This window comes from Pezoporus occidentalis, unplaced genomic scaffold (assembly GCF_034315485.1).
Source record: "Pezoporus occidentalis ecotype Australia unplaced genomic scaffold, CSIRO_AGI_Poc_V1 ctg220, whole genome shotgun sequence".
In the NCBI taxonomy this organism is placed as follows: Eukaryota; Metazoa; Chordata; class Aves; order Psittaciformes; family Psittacidae; genus Pezoporus; species Pezoporus occidentalis.
In genome coordinates this window covers 339,931-361,152 of record NW_026914073.1, presented here as the reverse complement: position 1 = coordinate 361,152, position 21,222 = coordinate 339,931, and the positions used below count along the sequence as shown (strand labels likewise).

Below are 21,222 nucleotides of genomic sequence, written 5' to 3'. Positions count from 1 at the left end.
TCACTTCTTTGGGTCCTTTGAGACCTTTCCTCCTTTTCATGGCCATGCTTCTCGTACAGCCCAGAGTGCAGCCTGATGCACTTCTGTGCTATCACCCACACTTTGTGTGTCCCCGTGGCTGGCTTCAGCTGCCTCTAACCTGGATGAATCATCCAGACACTGGTACTCTGCCCATGTCATTATTCTTGTATGCAAGGACAGTCCCTTTGAGGGAAGCACCTGCAGAAATCTCTTTTGCCAGACGTTTGCTCTTCAGCATCACTGAAAAATGCTTTAGGATTGATGACAGCAGACTTTATATGTATCATATTCCAGTCTGCCCACATCACACATGAATGTGTGTGAGTCCACAAGGAAAAGCAGAATGATGCTTCCCTTCATCCACACCCCAGAGCACACGCCACCCCTGAGTCTGAGTCAAGGTACTTAATCAGCTCAGATGCCGTAAATGGACTTGCACATAAACATCTGCCTCTGCTTAAAATGCAGGATAGATGTGGCCCAAAACGTCTCAGAAATGCTTGTTAGTGGTCTGAAATCGCTCTGGCTTGTTCTTTAAGTACTCCAGGGTACATTTAATCTGATCTTGTTGATGAACAAGGGCTTGTCTTATCTAACTATTCTTTAACATGCTCTTTCCCTATTCTGACCTGCGCTTTCACCCTCTTTTTACATTAATCATACTAAGCAGCCAATCTCAGACACTTATTGTAAGATTAAACAATACAGCATCAAATATTTCATGCTCTTCTACCACTCACTATTAGCTGAAAGTTTTCTTTATTAATGAGCCTATACTCTTCATTCCTTTAACTTCTAATACACTTACCAAATATTTTCCCCTTCTGTTTTATGACCCAGGATAATCACAGCTCCTTTTGCACTTCCACTTTATTAGTTTGTCTTTGTGCTTTTCTCTAATACTCAGCTTTAGACAGATGTCTGTACTTAAGAAGTTTCTTCATAACTCACTGTCGTGCTCTAGATGCAGCCGTATGGGCACCTCTTGGAGAGCTTGCCATTCTGCCCAGCCCTGTAGCTCAGGGAGTTCACCCATCTGGCTCCATAGCTGAACTGAGCTACAGTGTCTTGCAGGAGCCCAGCTGTACATCACAGGAGCACAAGTGCTTCCCAGCCCCTCTGGGCTTTTCCCAGACACCCAATTTTCCCCATACCTTGGGCACAAAGGGCTAACAAGAGACATTTTGACATTTGTTACACTCACACTGGCTGAAGGCTTTTACTCAAGGCTTTCCACTGGCAAGCACCTGCTCCTTGAGCAAGCATACAAACACAGTGGTGGAATCAGCCCCCAGCTTGCTCTAGCTGTGCCTGCCCTGTGGCCCACTGTTAAAACCGTATTTCTTCAACGTCTATGCACAAGCCTGTGTCAAAGCAAAGCACCAGCAAAACTCTTTTATCAAGGCAGAAGAGTTGAACATGTGCTATGATACAGCAAGCTCTCATGAATGCAGTTTGGCTTCATCCACCACATGATCCGCAGGTCACCAGCTGACAGATGAACAAGATGGGATGTTTGCAAAGGCAGACAGACCAGACTTCAACCAAGAGTACCCTTCTAGTCCTGGATGTGTTAGTCCAGTGGCGAGCACCTTTGGTCTGTGTAAAAGATATTTTCTCCATTTTGCTGCTGTCCTCTTTTTCAGCTCATGCCGAAGTGCTGATCTACAATAAAATGCTCCATAGGTCACATCTTCCAGAGCCAGACTGATCTCCCCTGTGCTCTGGTGTGAATATTCTCCTGGACTCCCCTACAGCAGTGTCTGATTTGAGCTAGGAAACAGATCTCATTTCTTCCCTCTGTCACCTCCAAATGTGTTTCTTGTTCGTTCCTGCCAGCAACTTTCAGCAGATTGGCATCCGGAAACATCAAGTCATTATCAGCAGAGAAGAAATCTTTCACATTCTCCTCCTGTCAAAGACAAATTGCTGAGGTTTTTGTTGTTTATTCTCTTCTCTCTGTCCCTTGCCTCTGCTGTTTGCCTAAGGGATCTGCTGCAGTGAAATTCCCCTAAGACAGTTAACTCACCCTGAGTCCGATGACTTCCTGTTTTGCTGGAGCAAATCGTTTGTCCCTTCTTGCTCCTGAGACAAAGTAGTGCTTCTACAACAAAGTCCCCAAATGCCATCCACCAGGAACACTGCCAGCTATTCTTCATTTGATGCTTAACATGCACCCCAGCCTGGTACCGTAAGTGGCCCTTGCCACTTGAGGATCCTCAGCCTAGTATCAGAAGTGAAGCCAAGGCCAGGCACCTGGAGGGATACATGAAAGAAGGAAGACTGCTCTCCGGCAGTCAGTCACAGGAATCCCCTCAGAATTATTCAGTTGCTTACCCAGAAAAGCACAGACCACTTCACTCACATACAAAGCATCTCCAGCATCAGCCTTTGCGCAGCAAGAGACAGGGAAAGCAAATTTTAGAGGTGAAGAGCAGGGCAGTGTCTGGAGTCCCCAGTGCGATCTTAGACAGCAGTACAAGTTATCCTATGTGGAGGTGGGAAGAAGAAAGACGTAAAGCTTCACTCTTTACCAAAAAAGTGAGCTAAATTCAGATGATTCATTTTGACTGGAGGCAATAATGAATTTTTTAAAGAGCTATGGTAAGTGAGTACTCTGAGATTTACGTGAAAGCAGCCCAGCTAGCTTCTTTGGCTAAGTCTATACTCAGGGGAAAAGGAGCTCCTGGGTCCTGGTTGCGCTTTGGTCAGACAATACCACTGTGGCAGGAGCAGATTTGGCTGTGCCCCGGCTGCAAGTGGGTCTGGTCAACCTGCAAAGGTAAACCTTGGCAGGCAGGCAAGGAGGACCCATGGTAAACTCCAGTTGATATCTCAGTGAGGGAGACCAGAGCCATGAGGTGACCACCATGCTTGTACTGGGGCCAGGATGACAACGTACAGCATAAAGGGGCCCTGCCCTGTGGTGCATGCTCAGAAAAAGCGATTGCTGGTTTGTATCAGGGCTTTTTACCATTTCTGTCTATTACACTGCAAAGCAGACAGCATTTCTGCTCTGGAACACCTAACAAGAATGAAAGATCTCAAAAAAAGTAAGACTTTTGGAAAACACTGTCACAGAAGATGTTAGTCTTTGATTTTGTTCTCAGAAGCCCTTTTGTGACAGCCTAGTCCCTGTCCCCATCTATATTCCTGAGCTTTAAACAGGAGTCGTAAACACACAGCAAATGGTTGAATCCATACACAGCTGAAGAATAGCTGTTACCCCAGGAACAAATAACCAGCCTGCCATAAGGGGAATGCTGGGCTGCCACTGTCAGACTCGAAAGTCTTTGTGCATCCAGCAACTTCATGGAGAAAAACTGCCCTCATGAGTTGGAGAGCACTGCCTGAGACACCTGTACGGGGAAGAAGTTGGACACTCTCTTTTGAAGGGCAAGTGACTTTCTGGGCCAGGATGACAGTGCCTGTATGGAGTCAAAGTCAGATAGCCCAGTAAGATTCATCTGAGCCTCTGCCTCTTAGACCCCATTTATCGTTTACTAAGAGGAAGGCAGGTCCCACAACAAACCACAGGTAAAGGAGAAGTATTAACATCTGCCTTCTTCCAGTGCCATATAAAAGGCAAACTGTGACTAGACACTTGACAATATGTACTTGAAGGAGTACAGCCCAGAACTGCTGATATATCCAACTCTGCAAGGCCTCTTGAAATTCAACCTAGAGTGCTTAAGTGAGCAGCAGAAGCAACTGCTGAATCACTGGGAACTGTCTATGAGAACTGGAGGTCAGGATTGATCCTGGAAGATAGGAACAGGGAAAAAAATGCCTCCAGAAAACCCAAAACAAAACCTGTCTGGAAGGACAGGTTAAAGGTCTATGAAGCAGTCAGCCTAATGCTGAACTTTGAAAGCTGGAACAAAGTATTAAGCCATCCATATGTATGTACCGGGTAAAAAGATAAGGAACAGTGAATATGGGCTTGTCAAGGAAAGATCTTGTCAAACAGAATTTATTTCCTTCCTTGGCAGAGTAATGGATCTAAGGATTAGAGGGAAGGAGTGGATGTTATTTACCTTTAATTTTGCAAGGCTTTTACCGTACTCCCTTTGATGTTTTCAGAAGCAAGCTAAGAAAAGAAGGTCTATATGGAATAACTGTGAAATGGATGAGTGACTGAAAATGAATTTTCAAGAGAAATCAGCAATTTCCTGACCACTTGAGAGAATATCTCTAGATGGCTCCTACAAGGGACTGTCCTGGATCCAATTCTGTTCAATATTTTCATTAGCAGCTTGCACAGTGGATTGCAGAATACACAATTTGACACAGAGAATTCTGTTAGCATCAAGACACAAAGCTACTTGGACAAATTGGAGGCACAGTCTGAAAACAATAAGGTGAAATGTGGTAAAGACAAGTGCAAAGGGACACAGACAGGAAGAAGAAACCATATAAACATGGAGAAATTTGTAAATTTCTGGCTAATTGACAGCAGCGCAGAAAAGGATTAGAGTCTGGTGCTGGAATCAGCAATGTGATACTGCTGGAGGGGTGGGAGAATTACAGAAAACCTTTTCAAATGCATTAAGGGCTGTGTACTATCTAAGACATAGTAGGTATTGACTTACCTAGTCATTAGTCAATAGCAGTCATTACCTACTATGTCAGTACCTACTTCAGATTACTGCTGGTAAAGACAGCTAGGCTGCTCAATCTCGAAGAAAGCACTTCAGGAATAACAACACAACTTCTGTGATGGCATTGTGGGAAGAAGAGGACATTCTCAATGCTTCTGCCAGGTCTCATTTCTGTGATTCAGAAGCAGAATCACAGAAATCCCCCAGTTTCAGAAAGGAAGGTTCAGTCTGATTTTAAATTCAGTTTCACCCTTCACAAGTTTACTGCATGTCATGTTCAACCACACTGTTACTGCTTCACTCACTGCAATAGATGAGACTGCTTTGTATAGCAGACAAGTCTTCTGAGTGTGAGTAAAAGCTGAGATAAAAATAAATATTACTTTGATTTACATATATATATAAACTTAAATTCATTGAAAAATGTTCTTATCTTAAAATCTGCATTTTCTTTTAAATGCAAATGTTTCAGCTAAGACAGTAAGCTGCAGATAAGGAAGCTCTTAAGCAAAGGAGGGTTCTCAGTGCTGTTCTGTTCTTTGTAGAAAAATTGTTGATGTTTTACTGTGAAACCATGCAACAAGACAGAATGATCAGCTTAGGAAGTAAACCTGCCACCACGACAGAAGCCATTAAAGAGATAAGGTCTGCAAGGACTAACTCTTCCTAAATGGGAGCCAATAATGTTTAAATACGTGGCTGGACTGTTTGCATTAGAGAAGAAATGGGTTAGAGAGCTGATGTATGTCAAAATGTTTAAAGATCCCAGCACCTTCCAGTCAGCTTGGGCTTCTTTCATCTTTCTTACACCTTTAATGAGCAACTTTGACTTAAGCTACTTCATGTCATCTTATCTGTATCAGATGTAGGGATTTAGTCAGATGTCTCTTGATTTTACCAACCGCCTTCTTATGTAACACAGCTTTCCTAATAATAAAAATGCTGGTTAGGAGCTGGTTAGGGTGGCTGACAGGCTTGGTAACAGCAGATAGGCACTGGAAAGATGGCAGCTGCTTCATCTATAGAGAATTTAGGCAGCATCCAAGGCAGCCAGCTTGGCAGGACTGTATCTCACCAACCTAGGATACAGGAGGAGGAACTCTTCAAACTACTGCTATAATTACCAAAAGCATTTCAAAACACCCTGGAACAGAACACACAATGCCTGAATGCTTCAGGAGCAGCCTTTGACCACAGGCCGCCAGTCACTTGCGTTATGGGCGTAAGGCTGGCTGATGGATTTATTCATAGGTATCAGCCAAAACAGTCAAAGATGGCTGCTCTTGCTACAGGCAGTAACAGGAACTTCCCATCTGAAAAATTTACAAATGCTTTCTCTCATTCTAGCAGTGTATGGCTACTTGCAAGCTTTGCTATAAGCATTCTTGGGGTTTTCTCCTTTAAAGTCCTTGAAAGCTTCCTGATAGCTGTGGAGAAACAGCTCATGTGTTCACCAGCAACTAGGACACACTGTAAAATAAACTCCATTTCACATTTAGCCTCATAAACACTCCTCTTCTGAAAGTCACTTCTCTCAGACAACTAGATCAAGTGCCCTCCACTTTCACGGCATCTTCTCGGGTGCATTGATTTTGTAGAGTTAATTTTCTTCATAGTAGCTGTGTTTTGGATTTGCAACCAAAACAGTGTTATTAACACAGGGGTATTCTCTTTATTGCTGGCAGTGCTTACAGAGCCAAGGCTTTGTCTGCTCCTCACACCACCCCACTAGTGAGTAGACTGGAGGTGCACAAGGAGGTGGGAGGAGACACAGCCAGGGCAGCCTATCCCAGCTGACCAAAAGGATATCCCATACCATACAGAGGCATGCTAAGTATATAAAGGTAGGGGAAGAAGAAGGAAAGGGGTTTGGAGTGACGGCACTTGTCTTTCGGAGTAACCATTATCTGTGATGTAGCCCTGTTGTCCTGGAGATGGCTGAACACCTGCCTGACCATGGGAAGTGGTGAATCAATTCCTTGGTTTGCTTTGCTTGTTTGAACGGCTTTGCTTTACCCATTAAACTGTCTTTACCTTGACCTATGCAAACCCAAAGGCAAGTTTTCTTGCCTTTGCTCTTCTGATTTTCTCCCCACCCCACCAGGCAGGGTGTTAGCAAGTGGCTGTGTGTGCTTAGATGACATTTGGGGTTAAACATGACACTGGGACTCACAGCCCCAGGCACTGCCTCTTGAGTGCCAGTGAACTCAAGGGCACAAAATCAGCAGAGAGAGGCAAAGAATCAGACCACCAGCTCACTGTGTTCACACATCACCCACAAATCTGGGGTGCAGGAAAAGGGCAGCAAAATCTCTCTTACCAGAGAGCACATTTGGTGATACTGGAACGGACTCAGCATTGAACTGAGCAGAGAGTAAGGACATGGGAGCACAACTGATGCAGGGCAAAGGCCGAGCCTGGGGCTTGTGCATCACTCATGCTTCAGAGACTCAGATTTATCTGGAGGAAGCAGAGCTCAGCTATAAATAGCACGGGATAAGGCTGGCCCTGCTTTCAGTTTGGTTGTTTTTTTTTCTGCTGGGATTCTGATGTTAGGCTTCATACAGCATTTTACCAGGAACCTGCTTCCTTGTTTCCCTCACACCTCTTCCAACTGTATTTATTAGGTTGGTATGTTAACAGCTGAGGAGTGAAGAAACAGACATTAGACTCTCACCTTTTCGTCTCATCAGTGGCCATGTTCCCAAGTCAGATAGATACAGCACTCAGCTGAGCAATGGGTACACCAAAGGCCAGCAAAGCTCATGGATACTTAACCAACTGCAATTCACAGCTCTTGGTTTCAATTCTGACTGTGCTCATCAAGCAAGATTTCCAATTTACAGACAAAATACGAAGTTTCCTGTGCTCCATGTGCAGGGAAAGTAGATACACATGGCAGGCAGGCTCACATCCAAATCCCCAAGCTGTCTGATGCTGCTAAATCAGAGAGAGCATCTGTAATGTGACTGACAGAAGATTCCCATCATCACAGGATTGAGTGGGCTTGCAGCAGGGATGGCAAGAGATGGCCCAGGGCCTGCCAGGTGCTGAGGGTCCTGGATACCATGCTAAGCTGTGATAGCTCACTATAGCACCAGGAGTGGGAGCAATGGCCAGCCTCAGGTCCGCACATTTCATTGTATATCTGCATAACCTTGCTTGCACCATCCCTGCCCAGCTTCCTTCTAGCTCTGCCCTTATCACTTTTGCCTCTATTTCATCCTCTTCAGAGAAGCATTCTGCTGTTTCACAGGCTGCATTAGTGCCATTAAGACCCATCTGGTCCATATGCTTTCTACACCTGTTCTGAAGATCCAACAACCAGCAGTCACATTTCATAGGACAGAAAAGAAATAAAATTTTTCCACTAAGATCCAACATAATTTCCTGATTCCTATTAAATACTTAGTAAACTTTTGAGACTGCTATAAAGCAATAGAAAAGGATTCAAAGATCCAAGCAACCAAACAAAGGCATTACAAATTCTCTGCCCTTTTAAACCTCAGGCTAGGATTTTCCAAGGCCTTCAGAGACTCTTGAATTTTATAAGTGAAGTTTCCTCCACAAACTAGGACCAGTAAGACTAACAGGCAAAGAAAATTATTTATATATTGCTTGCAGACACTAGAAAAGAAACAGCCTGCAACCCACAATAATATGGTTTGGATCTTAAGTAAAAGGAAGGAGGGGGAAAATAACAATACAGCACTCGAGAAGAATGTATTTAGCAAGCAGCAGTGGGAGCAGACTGCAGAAAGGAAGTTCAGCATCTGGATAAAGTACAGAGGGAAGTGCAGAATCAAAGCAGAAAAACATCATTTTCAGGCAAACATTACATGATGTGCAAGAAACATTTTTCAGGAGAATTTCTAATCCACAAGAATCCATACCCAAGGCACAAATAAAAAAAACAGCTATAGAAATGGAATCTCCAGAAGGTTCAGTCTGATGTTATCTCAAAAAATACAACATTGAAGTTAAAAGATCAGGGATTTGGTCACTATTGTCAAAGACACTTAGGAATAAGCACTCAGACACTTACCTTACCTAATGTTAAAGTGGCTCAAAAAGTGTCAAAAAGGTTTTGAACAAGGTACAAAGATGTTGCAGATTTTATCCATCATTTCTGCCACAGTGATGTCTTTGCACTTTTGGTCACCTCCACTATGCCTATATGACCCCAAACCTTTCAGATGAATTTCTGTGGCTCAGCAGAGCCTTTCCAAAAACCAGTAAAACATGACTCTGCTACAGACAGGATTTCCTCCAGTAGATAAAGCTGCAGTGAGCTCTCCCAGAGACTAAGGACAACCAGAAAGCTGCCGATCTTGACCCTGTGTCATACAGAAAGCATATGGCAATCCTTCCCAAGCACAGCCCCTCCTGCCCACATATCCCTCCAGGAGAAGACAAGGGAGCAAACACGTGTTTGTGGGCCACTAAATGTCTCATGGTGCTGCAGTGAGGAGTTCAGTGTCAGGTCCAACAGACCAATGCAACTGCTGCTACAATAGCCTGTTGCTGCTTGCAGAGTTCAGTGTAGGGAGTGAGACTGCAGCTAAGGACTGACTGCTGCAACAAGGAAGCCCCTGATGAGGTCCCTGGACCCCTAGTACACCCTTGCAGGTCCATGGACGCTCTTTGCACTCTTCTGTTCTTCTGTGCGTGTGCTGAATGACTGAAGTGACTTCTCTGGTGAGGATACAGTGTCCTCCTTTACTCCTGAAACACTGAGGTTAGACTGTGTCAGACATGCAATGCAGGGCTGGTAGCAACAAAAAAGCAGTAGAAAGCTGGGGCTGGAAAGTCCTCTATGCAGACACTGCACTGTCCTGCTATGAGAGATGCAGTTTTTGTGCATAACTCTGGAGATTTCGTACTAAATGATTATCACCATCAGGTTTCTACCCTATTATCCCTTTAGGCAACATTCTCCAGCTTGCCAGCTCACATCCTGGTGCTCCTCATCCTTACCTCAGGTCCAGCATCCTTGGTTTCAGATCTGTGTTTCTCTTCTTCCTTCCAAAGATTTCTGTTTCTCTTCTAAAGTTATCCCCTAACAGTATCCTCTTGGAATTGAATAAGGTTTTTCCACTGAACTATCCCCAACAAATACCTATTTTTTTGCTCCATAGCAGTGAAGGTAACAGGAAGGGTGTTGAGCCCGTTCTGAGAAAGCTGATCTTTATTCTGACCTTGATAGAAACACTCTGTCTTTTTCTTGTATTTCCCTTGCATCAAACTCTTTGTCTGAAGCCAAAGGAACAAAATATCAGATGAAGCTGTAACTTCTCAGAAACAATCCAAGCTGCAAAATCTGTTTGTCTGACTGCAGATGCCAGATTTAGGAGACTGCCCATCATCAGAAATGAAATAATGTGCTGGGGTGACCCTTAAGTGCAGTGAATACAATCAGTTTCTTGGAGAGGCCTTTTTTTTTTCTTGCAGAGCTGTGCCCAGCAGCATAGAGTAAGGTAGAAAACAGCAGGTCACAATGACTTTAAAGGGATTCTGTAACTGAACTTTCATCAGCAAAACAAGACTTCAATGAGTCTGGGATGGCTTCATGAGCTGCTAAGATTCAGCGTAGGCTTATTTAAGGACCTTAGATTAAGTACACAGAAAGTAAAGGTGAAGAAGGGATCACACGATTACAGGATAAATTCCAGTGAGCAAGTCTCAGGTGTCTTTTCATAAGATCATAGAATGGTTTGGGTTGAAAAGACCTTAAGATCATACAGTTCTACCCCCCTGCCACGGGCACAAATGCCTCACACTGGCCCAGGTTGCTCCAAGCCCCATCCAGCCTGGCCTTGAACACCGCCAGAGATGGAGCATCCACAGCTTCTCTGGGCAACCTGTGCAAGTGCCTCAGCACACTTACGTAGTGCACGACTTCCTCCCTATATCCAACCTAAATCTCCCCTGTTCAAGTTTGAACTCATCACCCCTTTTCCTATCATTACAGGCCCAGATGAAGAGCCCATCCCCAGCATCCTTATAGGCCCCTTCAGATACTGAAAGGCTGCTATGAGGTCTCCAGGTAGCTTCTCTTCTCCAGGCTGAACAGCCCCAACTTTCTCAGCCTGTCTTCATACGGGAGGTGCTCCAGTCCCCTGACCATCCTCGTGGCCTCCTCTGGACTTGCTCCAACAGTTCCATGTCCTTTTGATGTTGAGGACACCAGAACTGCACACAATACTCCAGGTGAGGTCTAACAAGAGCAGAGTAGAGGGGCAGGATCACCTCCTTTGACCTGCTCGTCACGCTCCTTTTGATGCAGCCCAGGATACAGTTGGTTTCTGGGCTGTGAGCACACACTGAAGCCAGCTCATGTTCATTTTCTCATCCATAAAACACCCCCAAGTCCTTCTCCACAGGGCTGCTCTGAATCTCTTCTCTGCCCAACCTGTAGCTGTGCCTGGGATTGCTCCGACCCAGGTGTAGGACCTTGCACTTGGCATGGTTAAACTTCATAAGGTTGGCATCAGCCCACCTCACAAGCGTGTCGAGGTCCCTCTGGATGGCATTCCTTCCCTCCAGGGCATCAACCGAACCACACAGCTTGGTGTCATCGGCAAACTTGCTGAGGGCGCACTCAATCCCACTGTCCATGTCAGCGACAAAGATGTTGAACAAGACCGGTCCCAACCCCGATCCCTGAGGGACACCACTCGTTACTGGTCTCCAGCTGGACATTGAGCCATTGACCACAACTCTTTGCGTGCGGCCATCCAGCCAGTTCTTTATCCACCGAGTGGTCCATCCATCAAATTGATGTCTCTCCAATTTAGAGACAAGGATGTCGTGTGGGACAGTGTCGAACGCTTTGCACAAGTCCATGTAGATGACATCAACTGCTCTGCCCCTGTCCATCAGTTCTGTAGCCCCATCATAGAAGGCCACCAAATTGGTCAGGCAGGATTTCCCCTTAGTGAAGCCATGCTGCCTGTCACCAAGCACCTTGTTGTTTTTCATGTGCCTTAGCATGCCTTCCAGGAGATCCTGCTCCAAGATTTTGCCAGGCACAGAGGTGAGACTGACTGGTCTGTAGTTCCCTAGGTCATCCATTTTCCCCTTCTCAAAAATGGGGGTTATGTTTCCCTTTTTCCAGTCATCGGGAACTTCACCTGACTGCCATGATTTCTCAAATATGATGGCCAGTGGCTTCGCAACTTCATTCGCCAGCTCCTTCAGGACCCACGGATGGATTTTGTCAGGTCCCATGGACTTGTGCATGTTCAGGTTTTTAAGATGGTCTCAAACCAAATCCTCTCCTACAGTGGGCCCAGGGTCTTCATTCTCACACTCCCTGCGTCTGCCTTCCAAGACTTGGGTGGTTTGGTCAGAGCCTTTGCCAGTGAAGCCCGAGGCAAAGAAGTCATTCAGAGCCTCAGCCTTCTCCAAATCCTGTGTAGCCAGTTCTCCTGAGAGCTTCCGGAGGGGGCCTACATTGTCCCTAGTCTGTTTTTTATTTGCTATGTACCTGTAGAATCCCTTCCTTTTATCCTTAGCATCCGTAGCCAAGTTTAATTCTAACTGGGCCTTAGCTTTCCTAACCTGGTCCCTAGCTTCCTGGACAACATCCCTGTGCTCTTCCCAGGCCGCCTGTCCTTGCTTCCACTTATTATAAGCCTCTTTTTTCATTCAAAGTTTCCTCAGGAGCTCCTAATCCATCCAAGGAGGTCTCCTGGCCCTCCTGCTGCACTTCCTCCTAGTTGGGATGCAACACTCCTGAGATTGTAGCAGGTGATCCTTGAATATGAACCAACAATCTTGGCCCCCCCTGCCTTATAGGGCTATATCCCATGGAACCTTACTAAGGTTTTTCCTGAAGAGGCCGAAGTCTGCTCTCTTGAAGTCCAGGGCAGTGAGCTTGCTGCACGCTCTTCCCACTGTCCTGAGGATCTTGAACTCAACCATCTCGTGATCGCTGCATCCAAGGCTGCCCTAGAGAGTCACATTTCCAACCAGCCGTTCCCTGTTGGTGAGCACGAGGTCAAGCACGGCACCTCTCCTTGTCGGCTCCTCTGTTACTTGCAGAAGGAAGCTGTCTTCCACACAACCGAGGAACCTCCTGGATTGCTTGTGCCGGGCCGTACCATCCCTCCAACAGATATTGGTGGTTGAAGTCCCCCATGAGAACAAGGGCCTGTGAGCGTGAGGCTTTTCCTATCTGTCTATAGAGTGCTTCATCCACACAGTCCTCTTGACCAGGTGGTCTGTAACAGATCCCCGCAGTAATGTCTCCTGTAGCTGTTCTCCCTTTAACCCTGACCCACAAACTCTCTGTTAACTGCTCCCTCTCCCCAGACAAAGTTCCATACTCTCCAGTTTATCCCTAACATAAATAGCAACTTCCCACCTGCAGGGCCTGTCTTTTCTAGAGCCTGTAACCTTCCATTCCAACACTGCAGTCATAAGAGCCATCCCACCATGTTTCTGCGATGCCTATTACATCATACCCCCGTAGACGTGCACACATCTCTAATTCCTCTTGTTTGTTCCCCATGCTACGGGCATTTGTATAGAATATGATGGCGAGCGGCTTAGCAACTTCATTTGCCAGCTCCTTCAGGACCTGCAGATGGATCTCATCAGGTCCCATGGACTTGTGCACGTTCAAGTTCCTAAGATGATCTCAAACCTGACCCTCTCCTACAGTGGGCTTAAGGTCTTCATTCTCACAGTCCCTCCATCTGCCTTCTCAGACTTGAGTGGCATGATCAGAGCAGAGACTGAGGCAAAGAAGTTGTTGAGAACCTCAGCCTTCTCCAAATCCAGGGCAGATTACTTTTATCTGCTTTACATTTGAAATGGGACTTCCACAAGTTTTACTGGAAAACTATTCTGCAAGTGCACACTCCCTCTAGTTTCCTTTGGCAGTTTGCAAGCTATTACTGTTTGCCTTGTCCTTTCTGTCCTAACCATGAGCAAGTCCTAACCATGTCCTAAACCTGAATGGCATTTGGTGAAGAATTATTAAGCAGTGGCCACCCGTTTCTCCCCCCTTATATTCATACCATGCATGAATAATGAATACAAGGCAGAAAAGTATTCTTTCAGGACGCCATCTGAATCTCCATGGTATCAGTTCCTCAGAGAGGCCAGATATCTGCAGTAAATTAACAATGAACCAAGCTGCTTTTCTAACCAGTGATCTCTCCATAGCAATTCCAATCCACGCTGTGCACATGGACATCTGACCCATCTGAAATTTGCTGTATGCACAGCCAAAAGAAATGTTCTGTTTGCAGACCTTAGTGTTAACACTGCAGTGGAAATTTAACCAGTAATTGTGATGGTGAGCAAGTAAAAAAAATGTATTTCCACCCCTCTGCAGCAGTCATGGCTCTGCACCAGTGCCAGCAGCAAGCAGAAATAGCGTCCTTTTGGTTTGATGTGAAAGTAAACTAGAAGCACAGAGTGGAAACAAATGCGTTGGAGATGTGTTTTAGGAGGGAGATTGAACAGCAGAAACAAGCTGTCATGCAGCAGATAGTTTCAGTTATCAATTCTTGTTTCTGAACAGTTCCAGCTTCAAAATGCTTCAAACCTAAAATATTTAGTATATCCCAGTGATGAAAGGTAAGAAAAAAACATTCTTCTCAGCTGTAAATAAACTCTAGTCATCATATTTGTTTTAAAAGAAAGGAGACATGAAAAACAAAGCACAAAGGCCGGAAAAAGGAGAGGGTCTATGCTGAGAGAACTTTACCAGCAGAGTGTCACTTCTCCCCAGAGAAGACTGCTTTTGTGGGCTCTGGGAGCCAAAGTTTAGCCATGTTGTCCCACTTTTGCCATGTTCATTGAGATTCAGAGCAAAGCCCTGGGACTGAGCCATTGGCTAAAACAGATACCCTGTCCAGGGGCTTGCTTTCTAGGAGTAGTCATTGCTGAAGATGCTGGGGCTGTGAGGATTTTGTTGACTATTTGGAGCATTGTTTTGATTAAAGTGGGGTTTAGCTTAACCTCGGATAGGCTTTTGGCTAGCAGAACATGACAGGTTTGACACCATTTCCCAGGAGCTAACTCCATTGAAGCTGGTGTTCACAGCCAAAGGCAGAGGCCTGAATTTATTGACCTGGGAGACCATTTCTGGTTCTATATTCCTCTAAGACCAAAGGTTTCAGTGATGTGTTAGCCACACTGCACTACATGCACGTACATTCATCTGTCTGCGTATGTGTTTATTTCTTTTTGGCTCTGGACCTTAATCATTTGGTAGTAAGGAGTTAGAAATGTGTACTTTAAAACAAGCAGAATTTTACATTATTTACAATGCAGTAGCACTTAATACATGGAAGACAACTGCCAAACCTAAAAGTAGCCATTGCTATGCTCTTTAAAAATATGGGGAGCAGTATCAGGCAGACAAACTCATTCTTAGGTAACAGAATTAGAAAATTTATGTTATTCTATTTTGCTCTTAATAATGGGCTATGTTACATCAGATTTCTTTTATACAAACTTACTGAGATATTACTAAGTTACTGAAAATGAAATAGCACAAGAAAAGAACTGTCAGTCTGCTTCACTCATTTCCTATTTTGCTTCCCCTGTGAAAGGGTTGTATTGTTTCAAAAGGAAGGAGCCAGGCAGACCGGAGAACAAAGGCTCCTAATTGTTCGGGAGAACATTGTTACATTCCTAATTGATCTTCAAAGTCATGGACTTGCAGTGTCTATAGAAGTGAGGACTGCACAGAGTGGTCTAGACAAAGACCAGGCTTCAGACTAGTTGGGGTCTTGGCGGAGGAGAATAGAGTGTCTTTGAACTTAATATGGGAAATGAGGCATCACTTTCTAGAATCATTTAATGTTGAATGAAGAATAACAATCTGATGTCTCAAACTAACAGTTAGTCCATGTTGCTTTTCCTCCCATCAAATGAAGTGAAAACCTTACTAAGCCTTTTGGCTGATATTGACAAATACCTACAGTTCTGATTTTTCCCAATAGAAGTACAAGGTTTTCTCCCGATTGCTCTGCAATCTTACTAACCTTTATCACTAGTTTTGTAGCAAGTAAAAAACTGTAATGTTTACTAGAAATACCAGTACCTTATTGCAGAAGAAAACCAAGAATAATGACTCTTACCACTCAGCCTTTGGAAATAAAACAAACAAGCAGGAACTGAAATCTGCTTTTACCTATATCTATCCATATCCATGAAGTAGTTTGTTTCCTTTTCAGAGCTATCTCCCTAGACCACCTTACAATTTTTTTCATCTCTGAGCCACTTTGCTGCCAAGTGGTACATGTAAATCTATCTCTAAAAACCCTGTACAGAACTGCCTCGAGTGCTGAACATACCTGCTTCTGGTCTTTAACACGCCTTAAGCACACTCTGCTCTTCCCACTATCATCCGGGGCACAAATGATCTGGGATTCTGGTGTCTACAGTGTGCAGAAACAAATGTTGACCTTCAAGTATCATGCTAAAGCAAGACCATGAAAAGCTACACATAGGACTTAGCGTTTTCTCAGGCTTTTATACTGGAAACCTAAGTGGCAATGGGAGAAGACTGGAATTCTTTGTGTGCCTGACAAGCTGTATTATGATAACAACCCATAGCTGGGGTACCATATTAACCTGAAGAGCTGAAAATTTTGCTAGAGGAAAAGCTTCAGACAGACAAGCAACAAACAGAAAATTCAGGTCTTTTCTGAAATGTTACATTTGCATAACCTCTTTGTTTATAGCAAGCGCCTGTCTTGCTCTTGGCATATTTCACATTCATCTGCAGTCCCATCAGGATCCCTTGATTTCTTGGACTTCTATTGGAAGATGCAATAACAAGGAGCCATGGCTAGGGGACAATCCATGCACGGCACTTGCCAAAGTACAAGGAACATTGACAGTGTGCCTAGATGCATGACTGTATGACAGCCTAAATCAGGTGACAGCAACATAGGACTTACTGTCTTGTGAGGCTTTTATACTGGAAGCCTAAGTGTCAATGGGAGAAGCTTGCAGTAATACCCGCAAACACCCCTGCACCTCAGCAGAAGCACAGGCCATGTTGAAATACATGCTGCCACACTTTTAGTCCTATAAATGAGATCAGAAGCACAAATACGTTCCAGTGCTTCAGTCTTAACTTGGATTATATTGTAGACATAACTACAAAGTTAGCTGGGTGTAACAGCATATTCATCCCAGTCCTTCACAATACCATCCATGTGTTGACTCTCTATGACAGATGTCAGGGTGGCGTTGCTTTAAGAGCATTACCTGTACATCACCATCCTTCATTCACTAGAATATTTCAGATCAACTACAAAGTAGTATGTCGAATCCCAGTGGCAGTCAATTCCATAGGTGGCTGCCCCTGGGTTTATTGTGCCCAAAAGAGCTCTCTTTTAGGGTTGATACATGTTTTAAACACGGCTCATCACTTGTTGCTCTGTGATTTTGTATTTGGAACATAAATAGCATTGCATGCCTGCTGAGACAAGATCAGTTACTCCCCAAACAGAAGTAATTTACAATCATGAAAACTAGAGAAATAATCGTTTATAGCGAACTGCTGCTCACATATTCAATTTCTATTGAGGACCAAGGATTCATGTGGTTGTTTTGCCTTCTGTATATTTCAAAATTATCTTAATAATCAATAGATAATGCTTGTATTAAACCAATACTTTTTCCCATTCAGCACTTTTCCCACTGTTCCCAAACTCAGCCCAACTAAAAGTCCACTTAAAGGAGAGGAAAAGCACCCTTACCTGCCACACTGGCTCTGTGTGCTTTGACTTTGCACAGCTCTTGTAGCTGGGCTGGGAGGTTGCCTTCACATTGTAGATGGCTACGTTGCCATCATAGAAGCCCACTGCCATGAGGTAGGGGTAGTCATTATGGAAGTCCAGGCACATGATGCCACTCTCACTGCTGAAGATATACTCTGGGAAGGAGGGGTTCTTCATGGTGTAGAGCAGGAGCATCCCCTGGCTCTGTTTCATGAAGTCATCTAAACAAGGAGGAGCTTTGCTGTTAGATCAGTTTCCAAAATTCTCTATAATTTGACAGCACTCACCTATGCCTCACACCCATCTGAATGCAAAGACATTTTGGGAAGGACATCTGTCACAGGACCAAACAGTCTTGTTGGTGTGCCTACATCTGAACATCCTGTCCTCCACTGATATGCCATCCTCAGGACAAAGGGACAATGTGCTCATACAGAAGAACTACTGTTCTGGCAGTTTCTCCCTAGGAAAGAGACTTGAGAAGCCTTGGAGAAAACGTGCAGAGTTAAAAAGAATCTTGTGGGCACTTCTTTCTTTGGGCTACGATTTCACTAACATTGCAGACATGTAGGCTGAACCAAGGATAGTGGCATGTCAATTTCTATGTCGGCAATACTTGATATTACACTGCTTCTTCAAAAAAAACATTTCATTGAAGTATCTGTAAAGCATTACATATAACTGTAAAATGCACAAGTCACTACAGCTTTATTTTCTGCTTATGTCCAACATCTCCTCCTTGCTTGGCACAGAAGCTCTCATTTTTTGCCAAGACTTTCAATTTTCTTTTCTATTTACTTTAATCTTTCCTTTGCACTGCCTGAAATTAGCTCTCCCTATTCTGAAGAAGGCCATCTTTCCTTTGTGCTTTTTATTTTTATCATGATGTGTTATTGCCAGGAGGGGTTTGGTCTTTTGGTTTTGGGTTTTTGGGGGTTTTTGTTGGATTTTTTTCTCATCTAAATACCAATTTCCAATTTCTTTTAAAAGGGACAAAAAACTGTTGATGTTTTTCTACGTTGTTGATGTAAATAAGATCTCCAGAAGCAAAGAAGGAGCTTTCCTAATCTACAAAAACAATGCTTTCTGACAGCACCCTAGCTATCCCTCCACGTGCTTTTTCTTACTGTCAAATGCCCGCGGGCACACAGTATACAGCAAACAAATCTACTGCTGCCCGTGCTCCAAGTATCCACTCTACATCCTATTTCCAGAACAGTCATTTTCTTATAAAAGTGCTTCCTACCTTTCTTAACATTTTGACCAGCCTGCAGGATAAGGACTTGGTAAATGTGTACTCCAGTGATAACACCAACTTCAGACACCTCTCCTTGGCAGCAAGCTGATCCCAAATCAGCATGCAGGTACAGACTTTGCTTACCTCAAATATATCAGGGCCGCAAAGAAGACATTCAAAGAACCAGTAAATAAAAACACATCAACAAAACTATTACGGCTGTTTTGCATATTCTATTTTCACAGGTCTCTCTGTACATTTGAGCCAAGCAGGAGGAATGGCTTCCTTTTTTTTTTTTTGCAGAAAGGTATGATAGAATCATAGATTTCAGTGCTGATATTATTTTAAACATATTGGAATCCAAATAACATTTTTAACTTAGGGAAAGCTTATTTCTAGAATTCTATCTGAAAAGGAAGTGATTACACTTTCTCTAGCAGGAAGTATAATAAATTGTCCTTTCAATTCACAGAATATTTTTTTTTTCCTAGCCAAGTAATGTCACTGAACTTATATGAAGTTGAGCTTCAGCCATGATAAGGATGAATCCACTTCTCCTCAGGAGCAAAAACACTTGGGAGGGCTGTGAAAATGACCTACCAGGCATGACTCACAGCAGAATGAAGTCAAATTAGTAAGACAGCCTTTGAATTCAACCTATTTCATGCTCTTACTTCTCCTGGGGAGCACTGACCAGCCAGGCATATTTCCAAAAGGTCTCTGGTGCATATTCATTTTTGTACCTGTTGGCACTGTGCTGAGAAACCTCAGACAGCTGCTCCCCATGCTCCCTACACAGACAGCAGAGGAGACACTCCTTCTGAGGTTGATTCAGCCACCAAAGATCTGAATTGGGCTTTGGAGGTGCTCCTCTGTCCACTGATCTGGCAGTAACATAGGCCAGCCACATTCATTAATTAGAGATGATGGAGCAGGCCTTTACTGGGTAAAATAGTTCAGCAGCTTTAGCAAGTCCACCTGGATGTTAACCAGGCAGGGCAAAAGCAAGTTCTTGGGAAGAAGCTCTGGCAGAGTGAAACATGGGATTTAATTTGCAGACTAAGACACACATACGCAGGTCTATGTGTGGCTGTCTGTCTGAGCGCTCAGAGTCTAAGATCCTGTTACTATGAGTAGAGATCCATATATCCAACTCACTGAGCGTAGAAAACCCACCTTAAAGAAGATCCCTATATTGGGTCCTTTGACTTATTCTCTGGACTCCACTGACTGTAATGGCCAGTTCTCTACTAACTGCTAAACGCATGCAAATCCAGGATCTGAATCCTACTCATTATCTCCTTTATGTTATGAAATATTGCAGATGTGAGTTAAATCACAGATGTGTGAATAACGCACGTAAGTCTGAATAATATGATTGCTAAAGAACAGCTTATTTCTGGTGAAAGGCAAAGCAGTAGCAATAATCCACAATTAACACTGAAGCATGGAACATAAATATCAGTAAAACAATAACCTTCTAAGAGCAGGCATATAAATCTATTTCAGTAAAGGGTGAATTCTAACCCAAAGTACTAACTGAGACGTACCAAGATGTTCTTTAATAAATGAAGAAAAAAGAATGGAATTATTTCATTAGTGATATTCAATGTTCCAGGAATGGCAGGGACAGCACATACCCACAACAGCATATTGTCACATAGCTTTGAAGCATGGACTTTTCAAGAGAAAGGTGTTTCATTAAAAACTAGCAGAGCACTGCAGTGTGCCCCAAATCCTGTGTAGTTGGTCTGTCAAGACGCAGGTAGCTCACTGAACCAATGTTAGAAGACCACAAGGCACACAGCAAAGCAGAGGGTGCAGACCCAAGAGCTGGTAATGGCTACACCACTGCTGGAGGTGAAACCTGCAGCTTTAGATTGGAGACAACTGCTCTGAACTGAATGCATGCACCAGCATGTACTGAAAGAGCTTCTACCCACAAAATGCATACTGGTACATGGGCTGGAGACTAGAGATATTAGACAATTATTCTGACAATCAGCACCAGCAGGAGTTATTCTTCCCATCTACAGGACAACACAAGGCAGCACAGCAAGAAGAGGATGTGAACAGACTCTTGCTGTAATTAGGAAAAGTGCCTTGTCATGATGATCCTCAGCGTTCACCTGAACAAAGGTTAGATTTCAGATCCTGACACATAATTAGTATATGTGGGGAGAGAGGATGTAGATAGCATATTTTCTGGTCTCAGCCTGGAGAACTGAGCCTGTAAGCATCTCACGCAATGAGAAATAGATTTCAAACCAACCATTACCGCTATCTAAAATATCCATTTACATTTGCATTTAAGGCTGGAGAGATTCAACCCAAACCCCCAAACTTATTTTCAGAAAAACAGTGATTTAGTGTTAACATAGTACCTCAGAATATGACTGTGTTACCACCAAACAGTTCATGCAAAACAAAAATCTGAAAAGCATCTAAATCTTTCATTCTGATATGTCTGTTCTAACAGATTTTTCATTTCCACTTTTCTTTAGCTGAACTTAAAAGAATCAGCAAATGTTCAGTATTAGATCAAAATATGTTGGTTGATGGACCATGAGGTTTTCCTCCATTTCCTCCAAAATGATTAGTGGCTGAA

General features: G+C 43.8%; 1 protein-coding gene across 5 annotated transcripts in view; it reads right to left on the bottom strand.

Annotated features, from left to right (window-relative positions):
* Positions 1 to 21,222, bottom strand: part of DNAI1 (dynein axonemal intermediate chain 1) — a 154,228-nt gene that overhangs the window by 67,795 nt on the left and 65,211 nt on the right. For all 5 annotated transcript variants that reach the window (XM_062620365.1, XM_062620368.1, XM_062620369.1 and 2 more), the window contains one exon: positions 17,357 to 17,598. In XM_062620365.1, coding sequence (XP_062476349.1) covers positions 17,357 to 17,598 — 242 coding nt within the window. The remainder of the gene's footprint in view (positions 1 to 17,356; positions 17,599 to 21,222) is intronic.